Genomic DNA, 13,879 nt, shown 5'->3' with positions numbered 1-13,879 from the left:
GGAGAAATCCGATTGCCTCATGGAGTCAAGAAGGAATTTTTTTCCCCCTGACGGCAGAAATTGAAGTAGCTTAATTAGGGGTTTTTTGCCTTCGTTTGGATCAAGAATAGGAAGGTTAGGTAGAAGGGTTGAACTTGATGGTCTTTTTTCAACCTTATGAACTATGTAAGTGCTCTCACTTGTGCTGGGAGGTAGTTCCACTTAACTACCAACCACTCAGTAAAGTACAAATGTTCTTACATTACTTCTGAGCCCCCGATCCTCTAGTTTTAGAATATGACCTCTTGTGCTAACACTTCTTCTCCCCTGAAATAAACTTCCTTCCTGTTAAATCCCTTTATCTATTAAATTATTATTATTATACTTTATTTATAACGCGCCGACAGATTCTGCAGTGCTGTACAAAGAAGAAAATTTTACAGATAAAGACAAGTACAATACAGCAATTGACATACAGATACAAGAGGAATGAAGGGCCCTGTTCCCGCAGGAACTTACAATCTAGGTGGATAAAGGGGCGACAAACAGGAGGTGTTTCTACTGTATCCTCTCTTCTCAGAACAGCAAGTGTTTACTGGGTATTCAGTAATAGCCTATTATGGACCACCATGGGGAAACAGCTTATTGATCCAAGGAGAAATCTGACTGCCATTTTGGGGTCAAGAAGAATTTTTTTCCCTGGTTAGTGCAAAATTGGACAGAGCCAAACTGGGGGTTTTTTTTTGCCTTCTTTTGGATCAACAGCAACAAATTGACAGATATAGAAAAGGCTGAACTTGATGGACGCATGTCTTTTTTCAGCCTATATATAACTATGTAACTATGAGACACAAGAGGGCGCACACACAATGTTTCCAGCTCTTAACAGGTTATTACAATATTAAGAAATACATCTTCATCAAGGATAGAGAAAATGTATTAAAATTTCACAGGAACAGAGCATTTCATTTGATTACTCAATTTTCTAAATACACATTACATTAAACCACCAATGGCCAATTTATTTTAAATGGAACTCTGGGTCACTTATGATGCTTAATTTATATGATTTCAATATGTTAACATCAGAATTAAACTTGTATTGTGCAGTGGAGAGCTAACACCTTCTTGTATAGGGGGCCAAGTGGCCTACCGTAAGTAATATACGCAGACACTAACACGTTTACACACACAATAGCACGCTTACACTTACTGTACATGCACACACTTACTCACACAAACTACCTCTAACACACACTTACCTTGCATGAAGCCCGAGTCTGTCTTCTGCACCATGAGAGCTGACGCTCTACAACTGCGAGGTCATGAAATGTTGCCCCTCGTGGAACATGCCCTCCACGAGGGCCATCCGTGACAGGCCCCGTTTGAAGGGGGCAACCTCTTCCTGCAGCCCACCCCAGGAATTTTTTGTTTAGAGCTAAATATGTGTTTTTGTGTTATTTGTGAAGGTTTTATCCAATAAAATGAATTGGCCGGTGCAGATCTTTATAACGGCTTGGACTGTGGGTAATATATTTAAAGCCTGTTAAAGCAAAAAAAGTTGCTTAAACGGACACTTAAGTACTCTGTGAGTAACCCTAATCCCCTGTCAGTACTTTAATATGCATTCTTCCAAAATGAAAAAAGAATAAGAGCACTTATCTGAGGTAGAATCTGCAGCTCTGCTGCTGCTGCAGCCCTCATTCTCTGATGTCAGATGATTCTTGGTACTGATTGGGCGCTTGAGTGGTTTCCATGGAAGCACACGTAGGTCTAAGCAGCGTCCTGTCAGCTGGCGGTAAGTATATCACATGCAGGATGATGTGTTCTGCTGAATGCACCCCCTGCCGGGCAACTAGTTGCGAGGCGGGGGAAGGGGCATCATATTGGGGGCTTTCTGCAGAATACCCCATCCATTTGCCACGGAAATTCGGAGGGGCCACGCAAGCTATCGTATGCATTAACGACACCGTTCCTTTTGGTATGGGGTATCTGCCACTCTTGCCACACTGACTGACCCCTACTGTTTAGCTCAGAGGGGCAAATATCTGCCAGTTAGACTGCCCACTTCTTGGGTGGGCCCTCTGGCCATCATGGCAGCAAGATTTGTAGACACCTTGCTAAATAAATACGTATAGTATTTGCATATTTACATTATCTTATAGAGGATACAGTGACTATACGGATATTGCTGCTCTAATGTGAACTGACCAATAACCGTTTAGGGTATGGATACATTAAATGAACAGCGGCCCCTGTGGACAGGCACCCGTCTCCTCATGTGCCCACAAAAGGCTTGAAAGAACAGAAGACAACTACTAAGAAGGAAGCAGGGCTTCGTGCCAATCAAGCGGCTCGTCGTCACGCTCAGCCAATCAGCAATACCCTTGCATTACACCGGCAAACAGTTGAATGAATGGGGAGCTATCATTGGCTGCCTGGCAGTCCACTGATACATTTGTGTCTTTCTCTGGGTCGCTCTGCAATGCGGAGCAGGAGGAAGGAGGGGGGGACCTGGTAGGGGCTGCCGGGCACTGAGCGCGTAGTCATGGCCAGGTTTGGGCTGACCATCGTCAGACAGTAAGTGGCCTCCGTCTCATGTCACCGGCTGCAGCAGAGGAGTGTGTGCGGGGACACAGAGGCCAATCACCGCATGGGGGCTACCGGAACACTGGGGAGGGATAAGCCAGCTCCACATCATGACAATTAATGGGCAAATACCGGGGGCACCAAGGCATGTGTTCGGGACAAAGAGACAGTAATTACATCGCATATTATGAGATATATGTGTTTCATATGTTTATATGCAGAATATATATATATTAATTGTATGCAGATCTTTATATATATATACATATTTACATGTCTGTGTAATTTAATGTTAATTTACTAATTATTATACATTATTTATTAAAGGGATTTAAGCCCCGGTAAAGAAGAATGTCTATTAAAGCATCCCGTGCTTCAAAATAAAGGGCTTGGCTGAGGCAGAAGCTGCAGCTGCCCTCCTCCATGGCCCTACAGCTCTTGGCGCGGTTTGGCTTCCGTCCGCAGCCGAGCGAGCGCAGGAGCTGACTGGATATGGAGGGGTGCATGGCGGATAGCTGGGGGGCAAATGTATATATGAGGATTCTGCAGGTGGGGTAAAGCATGAAACGTTGGGGACCATGTACTTAAAATGCATATGGCGGCCCAAGTGTCCTACGGTGACCAATTCTGGACCCCTGGCTTCTTAGTGTAGCGATGTTCACACTCACACAGTCACACTAACACATTTGTATTTGGATTTAATGACACTTCTATATTTTTCATTTAGTGGGGAGACCAGATACAACAAGGAGAAAATGCTGCAAGGTGAGAAGAAAACGCAGATAACCAATACAGTGCACCTTGGAGACCCCCTGCATGGCTCGTTGTAGTGAGAGGGGCTCATCATTCATTTGTATTCTCCTCCCGCAGGCCAAGGGGTGGACGAACCGCTCTCAGAAACAGGATTCAAGCAGGCAGATGCAGCCGGAAGATTTCTTAGCAGTGTCAAGTTTACGCACATTTTCTCGAGTGACCTGATCCGGGCAAAGCAAGTAAGTTCTTCCTTATATGTAGGATCTAAAGTGGCCTACATTAGAGGGGGGGGGTGAGGCAGCTGGTTGCATGGTGTGTAGGACACTTGAAGGAAGGTCTTCAAGAGCGTCTTTAGGTGGACCAAGTTACTTAGACGGAGGAAGGCTGGCTTGGCTCGGCTCTTGCTTGTAGTCCTCCACTCTCAACAAGCTTGACCAAACCACCCGACCATACTGCAACCCACCGACGCACAAGGACTACTGCATAGGGGACCCCTGCCACTAACATGATATTTATTTTAACGCACAGTCATGGCTCTCAGAACTCTTCCCGAATGAGGTTTAGTCACTAAAGGGAGCATTGACAGTAGAGTTGTGTTTTACCCGCTTTACTTTATTATAAACATTATGAAGGTCCAAACCCAGTAAGCCTTTGCAGCAGGAAGGTCTGGGTTGGCCGTGTATAATGTATAGTTAAATCAGGGAGATCTCCACAAAGTCCCCCCACCCACTGAATTATGCATTGTCCAGGGCCTTCATCGTGCTTCAGCTTAGGCTTTCTAGTAAGTCGTTTTGATGACCCAGAGTTGTTCTCCTGACCTATAAATGTGGCCAGTACAACTTAAAACTGTGAAGTTGTGCTGTCTTTGGCATGCTCAGTAGACTAAACAGCTGCTTGGGGCATCCGCTGGTCTTTGGGGATGAAGGGGAAAGAGCCGTACACGTTATCCCGCACGTGGCATAATAGTTTTTTTTCTCTTTGTGGTTAAAACTAAAGCCTTGGTAAATCTTTTTGCCCCGAGATATTTTTTTGATTGACAGTTGCACTCATGATGTCACCAAGTGAGAATTTACACTGATCTCTGTATGGAATAATCATTGCATGAATGTTCCACAGACGGCATGCTCCATCATGAAGAACAACCAACGCAGCGAGCCGGTGACAATTAACTATGACAGCAGGCTGCGAGAAAGGGTGAGTACTTATCACCAGTTACCTTATAGAGCCCCAAACAAACTCGACCTTCCTATAATCCGAAAATGGTGAGAGTGACAGCTTTAACTTTATTTTTGGTGGATGTACAGGTATAACGGACTAGAGACTGGTGTCATCACCATTCAGACTTGTTCATCTTGAGTTGTGTTGGACTAAATCTCTTACCACTCAATCAAGATGGCTGGGAATTGAGATTGAGATGGTGTGGGCAACGTTAGACTTCCTTGAGGTTTGGGCATTGAATTGAATGTATGTGACACGGTTTCTTATGGTTGCAGAAGTACGGCGCTGCGGAAGGTCGACCTCTAAGTGAACTAAAGACAATGGCCAAGACTGCTGGGCAGCAGTGTCCTTCATATACACCTCCCGGAGGAGAGACTTTAGAGGAGGTAAGACAAGCCAGTTGTGCTGACCGTGTTCAGTGACACCACCGGATCTACCGTTTGGCCTGTCATGGTTGGCAAGTGTGGTTCTGAGCTCAAATTACACCCCTTCTTCTCGCTCTTATGTTTATATTTCCTTTTTTTCAGGTTAGAGCTCGTGCCAAAGATTTTTTTGAGTTTCTTTGCCGGTTGATGATTGAGGAATCACGTGCTGCGGGAAGTCCTGGGATCACGCCTGCAGACCTCGCCCCATTCACGAATCACGGCTGTGCAACTACAGACAGCGGCGATAACACACTGGATGCACACGTACTTTTAGTGAGCCACGGAGCATACATGAGGAATTGGATCAAGTATTTTGTAGAAGATTTACAATTCACTTTCCCCCCTGATCTGAAGAAATCTCGAGAACTGTCCGTTAGTCCCAACACCGGGATCAGCCATTTTATTGTCCGTGTTGAATCGGGGGGAAACACGATCCCTAAAATCCATTGTGTTTGTATTAATCGCCATGATCATCTAGCGGATGTAAATGCAGACACTAGCCATTATGTCGTATGACTTTTATCGACTGTCCACAGTGTGTACGGCGTGAACACCCCTCGCCTCTATAGGTGTTGGTGAACGTCTCTGGTTGGTATCGTATGCTAGTAGTTAAGGAATAGCTGGACAGACAGGTGTTGCTATATATATATATATATGTATATCAGTGCATGTAATAAACATATTTATAACTTACTCCTAAACCTTTGTGGAAAGTATTTTTTTACATAACCATGTATTTAAAGCCGTATAGAGAAGTTCTTTTGGTTCCTATACAAATTGGAACTTTTTAAACACTACTTATCAAAAAGAAAACTTTCTGTGAGAGTTTTTGCCCATTCATCCAGTAGAGCATTTGTGAGGTCAGGCACTGATGTTGAATGAGGAGGTCTGGCTCGCAATCTCCGCTCCAGTTCATCCCGAAGGGTGTTCGATGGGGTTAAGGTAGCCCATCCCAGCCTTGTGTAGGTCTACAATCTTGTCCCTGACATCTTTGGAGAGCTCTTTGGTCTTGGCCATGGTGGAGAGTTTGGAATCTGATTGATTGCTTCTGTGGACAGGTGAGTGCTCCTAATCTCAGCTCGTTACCTGTATAAAAGACACCTGGGAGCCAGACATCTTGCTGATTGCTAGGAGATGAAATACTTATTTCGCTCAGTAAAATCAACTTATAACTTATTTGAAATGTGTTATTCTGGATTTTTTTGTTGTTCTTCTGTCTCTCACTGTTCAAATAAACCTACCATTAAAATTATAGACCTATCATGTCTTTGTCAGTGGGCAGATGTACAAAATCAGCAGGGGATCAAATATTTTTTTCCTTCAAAAGATGAGTTTCTTCATATAATAAAACTAGAAAAGCCCGTTCATATTTATATGAAATTTAATCTGGAGATGTCTTTCCGGAGATGTGTTTCTGGATGTGTTTCATAAATCTGACACTAGGTGGCGCTAGTATGTTTCAGTTGGATTTTGTCTAGAAGTCAAAAAATATGTACTTTGCCAAACATGCCTGCTTTCTGGACAAGATTTCATGTAATCCCAGCGTATATCTACCAAGTGACCCTACTCTCGATGGACAGTCCCTCCAGTTACCAAGAAACCGTGTTGCCCTGAGCTGTAAAAAAAAATCAGGATGAAATGATGACTGCGAAACAAATTTCTTGTTTGCCCGCAATCCACCTACAAGTCACTCCGTCATCAGACTAATTTTTTATTCTACATGTTTTTGGCTCTGATGTATGCATTTCCAGCGAGCCAAAAATACATAGCTTGTGAATATAAGAACATTGCAGTAACAATAATATGTGCTTTGGGGGTTTCTGCTGACATAACAACCTCCCCACCGAACAGACGCATTATTCACTCCACCGACTCGCTGGAAAGCAATCAGTGGCAGTTCTGAGAACTTGAGAAGAAGTCTAGGAATCCTCTGCCCAGAAGGGCTGGTAACATTTAGTACATGGACAAACCCAGCTACATGAACCAGTAACGTAGCAGCCCAAGTGATACCTGATTCATAGCATACTCAGTGTGTTCTACGCAGTAAGGTCTAACACACATTAACCAATAGGAACTGCACAGAAAGGATCCGATCACGGCTTAATGTCCAAAAGGATGACTCATTTTCTTTTTACTCTACAAAGCCTTAGGGCTTCGCATGGCAAAAAATCTTCTGCAGCAGGCTTACCATCTTTACGCTGGAACAGCCCAGTGGGTCGTTCCCCTACTGTCAGCCATTCTCTGCACCAGTGTTCCCCTTCCACCGACCGCCCTCTCAGTGAACTAAGATATCTTTTCTATACATCTAAGCCTTTGACCCACTAGTTTTAGACTATAGGGTGCTGGAGCTCATGATTGAAACGTGGCACGTGTATCTGGGTGCCACCTCCATCTTATGGACATCACTCCTATGGCCACTTTCTTTTTCTTTACGGTAAAAACCTGGGCTTATAGACCTTAATTAGCCATCGGAAGAGGAAGGCCCAGACAATGTATTCCGGCATCTCTAGACAAGGCAGGACTGGAGATAATTAAGTGGACCTGGCACTTTAAGGCCAGTGGCCACCCAATTGCATCAGCATGACTGGCAGCTTGATATGGCAGGCAGCATGCCAAGTTTCTATGCTCACGGTGAGTGGGACTGAGCCTTATGAGGCGATGGCCGCACACCATAGCACCCGATGTGTCTTTAGACACAAAGCCACCGGTGCCCATACAACTAGAAAATAGAAAGAATGCCAAGGCTCTGCAGGGTTATAGACATAATATCGACAAGGCCTTTGAGTAAAATGGGCCAAGTGCAGAGCTTATACAAAATGGCGGCAGCACGGTGGGTGTGGTCACTGCTAAGCCACCCCCACAGAAACACAGAAACAGAAATACACAACCAATAGGGCCTATAATAACACAAAAAGTACAAAAAAGAACAGGAAATTGAGCTGTGTAAAGAATAATTTTATTTGCATACAAAGAAGACTCAATATTTGGAGTACATCATAAATATCTATAAATAGTATGAAACTTTGCAACGATCCAAATAAATAAATAAATATTGGAGCACAAAAAAAAGATAAAGTGGTGGAATGTACAAAGGAGTGATACGTTGGAGGGAGATCTCTCACTGGAGTAAACGATTGTCAGCTTATTACTCCTTAGTACATCTCGCCTATAGACTCCATACAGGCCGCCAGTACCCATTGCCTTTCTGCAAAATGTCTTCGAAAACACCAGTTTTTAGGTCTAAAGATCAGAGTGCATTAATTATCAAGATTTTTTGAATGGTCCTGAATAATATATATATATATATATCTCTCACTGAAACGCCAAAACAAAATAATTTCCCTCCGTCAGATAACATTTCTAAACTCTCACACAAATAAGTTACCAAAGTGCCGGAAATTACATTACTCAATATTTTAGTAAATAACATGAAATTGACCAATGCTTTCAGTTAAAAATAAAGGTAAACTGAAAAGACCTCAACGTCATTAAATCTTTTCCCCCCTGCAAATGAATAATAATAAAATAAAATTCATAAGACAATAGTGCAATTATTTAAGTTCTTTAGCAACAATAACAAAAATACATATTGGTCCTTGTACTTTTCACTCATATAGTGAATATTATATATATATATATATATATATATATATATATATATATATAAACCTTAATATATAACCCTAAACATTAAATAGAAAGCCCGATTGCTTACTAGACCTTTCTTTTTTGGATATATCTAAAAAAATGTAAAAAATAAATATTTAAAGGTTTTGATATGGAATGAGTTCAATTTCATATAGTAAAACATATAAATATTTTTTTCAGAATATATATCTCTCTAAAAGTTAATTGGAATGTCATATTAAATTATTAAATAATATTAAAGACATAGGAGAAATCCAAATAGCCAGCCTGACTTACGTCATAATAACATATTTAGTTATAATACCCGTCCCTACCTATCTCGTCAGCATATTTTATTTAAATTAAAAATAATTAGTTAGAAATTCCCCGTAGGTGGAATCTCTATGTTAACCTCCATGACGATGAACATTAACTATTGACATGTTGTCCTAGAATGTCATATAATATAATGGACCATACCATTTCATGGCATTCTTTATCTTCCTGAAGAGTATACATTGTTTACTTTGCTGAGATGTCGCTACTGTATCTGCCATCCCGCTATTTAAAAGTAAATCTCCTAAAATCTGGTAATCTGGAGTTGTCTTTGGGATGAATTAATATAGTTTTCCAATAGAAAAGCTTATTATATTGTAACATCCAGGTTCCATTAACCTCTCTGACCTATACATATAGCTATATAGAATATTCTATACTGATAAATCTGCACATTTGTGCAAAGATTGTCATTTGTTTCTAACCAAATATCATACTAAAATATTAAAGTTAAATAAGAAATAAATATCCTTTTTTGTAGCAAATAACTCACTGGTTTCTTTTTTATATAAAGGAGTGTACATTTATGTATGCATAAGAGGGGTTCAAATTGTCATCTGCTAAACTGAGTTAAATAAGAGGAGATTTAACTCAATTTGTTCACCGGTCTTGGTTGAAAAGGTTTATGGTTTCTGTTGATAATTTAAACATGTATGGGATGGGTGTGGAGCTATCTCCTGAAACCAAGACAAGATCAAGGACTGATTAAGACTCGAGTCTTACATCAGGAAAAATGGGAAGACAAGATGGGCGGAACGGTCCTTGAACTATGTTTCTATTGGACGATTGGATGAAGATGGTCACGCAACTAGAACCTTAAAGAACGTCCCTTGTTTTCAGGGGTGGGACAATCAATGTATTTTATATACTTGTGATGGTCAAAGATGGTCATGACAAACAGAAAGTCTCCACCGGTGAGGGTACTTGAGTAGCCGTGTTTAGAAACCTATGAAATGAACCTGCTGATGGAACCTGGAATGTCACATATGGAAAACATAGATCAAATAATCTCTACTTTCCATGGAACCAATCACGATCAGTGGCACAGATTGCCGGACTGGTCACTTACTGGGATTGGAACTCTGTGTCTTGGTCTTCAAGATTCCATTTGGGGCTTCTTTGCAGTCACGGTACATTTCTTGAAATAATGAATTCTGCTCAATGCACAAAACAAGAATAAGTTGAACGAACCTTCCTACAATTACTGTTCCGACTAAATAAATAGAGAAAAGCAAAACTGAGTAGAAAAATATAATACTGCTATCTAAAAGCGACGGTTTTGTTTGGTTGCGTGCATTGTGAAAAGCCTTCGTAAGCTAAAACTATATAAAACTGTGGGGTATGCTTGAATGCTTCCTAAAAGTGTTATTATATCTTATATATCTTGAGTAGAACTTTGAATATATTATTTCTGGCAGTCAGAAGAGACTGTGTGTCAATTACAGTAGCTACGAGATTTGTAAGGCCACTTGGGGATTACTACCCATGAAGTCTGACAATTCTACTGATAGTGGAAAAGTGGCACATGAGGACGCGTCTTCCTGGTAATAATAATACGAATCGGGTCCTCTGGGTCTTCCTTTTCATTGTGATTTCGCCTTAGGGGCTCTTGAGGAGCTGAAGATAGGACCTCTTGAACATTCTTTGGAGGTGAATAATTAATGTTTTTCTTTAAGGTTCTCATAATGTCCTCTGGGTCATCTGCGCTTCTGGTGTGTCTGATAACAGGTTCTGGAGTGATGAACCTGGTGATGGGGATCTTGTTCTCCATAGACAGAAATTGGGAATACGGTGGAAGGTCCATGCCCGGGCGGAATATGTGCTTGGGCTTCTTCAGGCTGATCAGATAGTTGTGTTTCGGAGAGTGGTACACATCATGCCTGTTCTCCAGGGTTTCGTGTTTGAATATGCAGTCATCATAGCTAAAGAAATGCTGATGGGTAGAGACATAAGTATTGTTAGTCTGGGCATTCACTATTGTGTTAAAATGCGTTCAGACATTATTTTGTAATAAATATCCAACCCTCCATTTAGCAGACATAGGGAAGTGGGGTCATACTGTAGACCTACTACATTCATAATGTTTGATGGCCACCTGGATTCAGTAGTCATAATAATAACATTTAATCGTTGTAAAGATTAAAGGGCAGCCTCTTGGGATACCCTTCATGGTGCTAATAATAATTTATTTAAAGGTCAGTTCACAATGTGTTATTAAGCTTTAGAACAACTTTATCCTTTTGCTTACCGAGCCGAAGACATTGCCGTATCGGTCCATGCACAAGTAGCGTCCACTCTTGACGCCGGTGATGACCACTCGGCCAGCTGATTCCGATTTAATCATAAGTGCACCTGTTTAAGAAAGTAAAAGAATGGTTTGGTGTTTTTGTCAAGACAGTCTTCCCATTAATTATGTTATTCGATATCTTCTTATTATTTTACACAGATCTATTGTTTTTCAGATAGATCTGAACACTGGACGGTGTCCCTGGGCTCCTAGTACCAAAAAAATAGAACTTTGTGCCTCTCACACTCTTACAATAGTCATACATAAATAGAAATTCTGATACAACGGGTCAAAACAATCGCCGTAAAACCGAATGGAATGTTCTTGATTGCTTTGCCTTTACCAAGTGGCACCAGAATTGATCTTCACAGAACCTCTTGTGTTTCCAAAGATCTTCAATATAAGTATTAAAAAATGTAGCCGATACTTGGGGCTAAATCAACATCCAGAGACTTTAAACACTAACCCCAAGGCACAAGTAGTGTAACAGGTTGTAGGAAACACAATTACGATATTCTTGAATGCATTGTGCAGCCAGTAGACACCAGGAAGCATTAGGACACTATGTGCATCCTGACTGTGCTCCTTCTATGCTATTCCCTTTGGTGAGCATGTTTTAAAGAAGACAGATAGATGGCATTTGTGGTCTATTCACTCAAAGGAGAGTTGACAGGAGAGTGTTGGTTTCACCTCCCTGACTTCGCTATACATTATGAATGTCCAACTCCTCCAGTAAGCTTCTGCTGCAGGTAGAGCCTGGCTAGCCCTGTATAATGTATACTTAAATCAACACAACTTCTTCAACGTTCCCTCATCACGGCCAGCTTAGCCCTGGTCATGGGAGAGACTCGTCAATATTGGCCATTCATAAGTAAGAGAGTTAAAACACCAACGATAAATAAACCCCACTGAGTATGCGCTACAAAGGATTACATTTATTTATATATTGTGACCCAAGAATAGATCAAACGTCAATTAATCAATCAATATACTTATATGCAAATTCAGTGGCTCTCAAAGTGGACAGACTAGCACAGAATCACGGATCTCTTACAAGTTAGCGGCACTTTTACCTATCGTGTAATACACCCTAACTCCCTCTAGATTGTAAGCTCTTTTGAGCCGGGCCCTCCTCACCTGCTGTCTCTGTTAGTCACATCGTTATGTTATATACTACTTGTTATGTCCTGTCTACCCATTGTACAGCGCTACAGAATATGATGGTGCTATATAAAACGATACATAATAATAATTAATGTATTGTACATCAGGACCCTACAAGGGTATAAATCTTCCATGTAGAGCTGCTAAAGACCCCCGAGAGGCTGGACCACTCATCACCGCTTTGTACAGGTATAGAGCGGACCGTATATAACCCTCGTTTTATTTTCTGGCATAACGTTTTATATTTTTTTAAGTGTTATAGGTGGGATGCTAGGACGGTTGTGCCTGGATGGCGTCATTTCATGGATATTTCATTTTATGAGCAGCCTTTATGAATGAATAACCTTTAAAGTATTTGATTTTTATTTATTTTTTTACATTTATTTCTGTGTTTTATCATTTACTTTTTTTTCTGATTGGTCAGTTCAGTTCATCGTTACATACAGTCCTAAATTTGAAAATTCCCTAGATTTTAATCAATAATGCATTAATTCTATCTAGATTCTGCCAGCTAATATTATTTCCTTTTTATCCCCAAAACTATCGATTTACAGGACACATTACTTTTTTTTCCAGTCACCCCACACGTATACCAAGTTTTGTTATTATGTAAAATAATCAGTGTCAAAAACTTCTAAAAACATATAATAAGTAATAAGAAGGACATAATTAAAAAAATAATAATAATTTCCAGTTTGAATTGCTAGTAATCGGATTAATTTTACATCCGGAATATTATAGATCCTAAAACAAAACGTACACACTGGAAGCATTATGAAATATGACGTTAAAATGTAAAAAAACATAAAAAAAATTCAAGATGTATGTTTTATATGCATTGAAAATGAACTACTTTCATAGAAATGTTTGGGGGGAAAACAGGCAGACTAGATGGGCGAAATGGTTCTTATTTCCCATCAAATTCTATGTTTCTCTGTTTAAGGTGCATCTTTTATAGGAATTAACCCCTTAAGGACAATGGGCGGTCCCTAAACCCATTGAAAACAATGCATTTTGAGCCCGTACATGTACGGGCTTTGTCATTAATGGGTTAAAAGTCAACTACTTTCATCCTTTTGATGACGTGAATACTTACTGTAAATGGTCTGATGGGGGGATCCATTAACGCTCCCGTCGTGGTTGATCTGCAGGTGGAAGCTGTTCCATTCGGTGGCTGTGTACAGGTGCATTAGTCTGTCGGGATTCCCCCAACCGGCATTGATGACCGGAGAGGAGTTCGGGAAGCCTTCGGTCACCTTTACTCTGGTGAGTAGACTCAGTGCAAACAGCACCATAGCCGGCCAATTCTTCTTACTGACCTTGGGCATTTTTTTCTCTCTCCCTTTTTTTTGCCTCTTGGAATAGATGCTGCTGAAATGTGAAACTTTGTCCTCTCCTCTCTTCTGTCAGCGCAGAGATTCAGTAGCCTCCCAACTTTTTTGCACTATTTATAAAGGCTAACTGTCCAGTGACATCACACAGGAAAAAGTTGTTGAGAACA

General features: G+C 40.9%; 2 protein-coding genes across 2 annotated transcripts; one reads left to right on the top strand and one right to left on the bottom strand.

Annotated features, from left to right (window-relative positions):
- Positions 1 to 2,443: 2,443 nt before the first annotated feature.
- On the top strand, positions 2,444 to 5,665 carry TIGAR (TP53 induced glycolysis regulatory phosphatase). The gene is made up of 6 exons (XM_053465204.1): positions 2,444 to 2,559; positions 3,296 to 3,333; positions 3,439 to 3,560; positions 4,438 to 4,515; positions 4,815 to 4,925; positions 5,067 to 5,665. The coding sequence occupies exons 1-6, from the start codon at positions 2,528 to 2,530 to the stop codon at positions 5,478 to 5,480; spliced, it is 795 nt and encodes a 264-aa protein (XP_053321179.1). The 5' UTR covers positions 2,444 to 2,527; the 3' UTR covers positions 5,481 to 5,665.
- Positions 5,666 to 9,804: 4,139 nt separating this feature from the next.
- On the bottom strand, positions 9,805 to 13,818 carry FGF23 (fibroblast growth factor 23). The gene is made up of 3 exons (XM_053465206.1): positions 13,475 to 13,818; positions 11,176 to 11,279; positions 9,805 to 10,860 (listed from the first exon to the last, which is right to left on the bottom strand). The coding sequence occupies exons 1-3, from the start codon at positions 13,704 to 13,706 to the stop codon at positions 10,429 to 10,431; spliced, it is 768 nt and encodes a 255-aa protein (XP_053321181.1). The 5' UTR covers positions 13,707 to 13,818; the 3' UTR covers positions 9,805 to 10,428.
- Positions 13,819 to 13,879: the final 61 nt, after the last annotated feature.

The sequence above is a fragment of the Spea bombifrons genome, chromosome 4 (genome assembly GCF_027358695.1).
Source record: "Spea bombifrons isolate aSpeBom1 chromosome 4, aSpeBom1.2.pri, whole genome shotgun sequence".
Taxonomy (NCBI): Eukaryota; Metazoa; Chordata; class Amphibia; order Anura; family Pelobatidae; genus Spea; species Spea bombifrons.
This window is presented reverse-complemented; position numbering and strand designations above follow the sequence as displayed.

Coding starts and splice junctions, on each gene's coding strand:
- TIGAR (XM_053465204.1), top strand. CDS start 2,528: ATGGCCAGGTTTGGGCTGACCATCGTCAGACA. Junction 3,561..4,437: donor ACCTGATCCGGGCAAAGCAA/GTAAGTTCTTCC, acceptor AATGTTCCACAG/ACGGCATGCTCCATCATGAA. Junction 4,926..5,066: donor GAGGAGAGACTTTAGAGGAG/GTAAGACAAGCC, acceptor CCTTTTTTTCAG/GTTAGAGCTCGTGCCAAAGA.
- FGF23 (XM_053465206.1), bottom strand. CDS start 13,706: ATGCCCAAGGTCAGTAAGAAGAATTGGCCGGCTATGGTGCTGTTTGCA. Junction 11,280..13,474: donor CCCCCATCAGACCATTTACA/GTAAGTATTCAC, acceptor TTTCTTAAACAG/GTGCACTTATGATTAAATCG. Junction 10,861..11,175: donor ACGGCAATGTCTTCGGCTCG/GTAAGCAAAAGG, acceptor TCTACCCATCAG/CATTTCTTTAGCTATGATGA.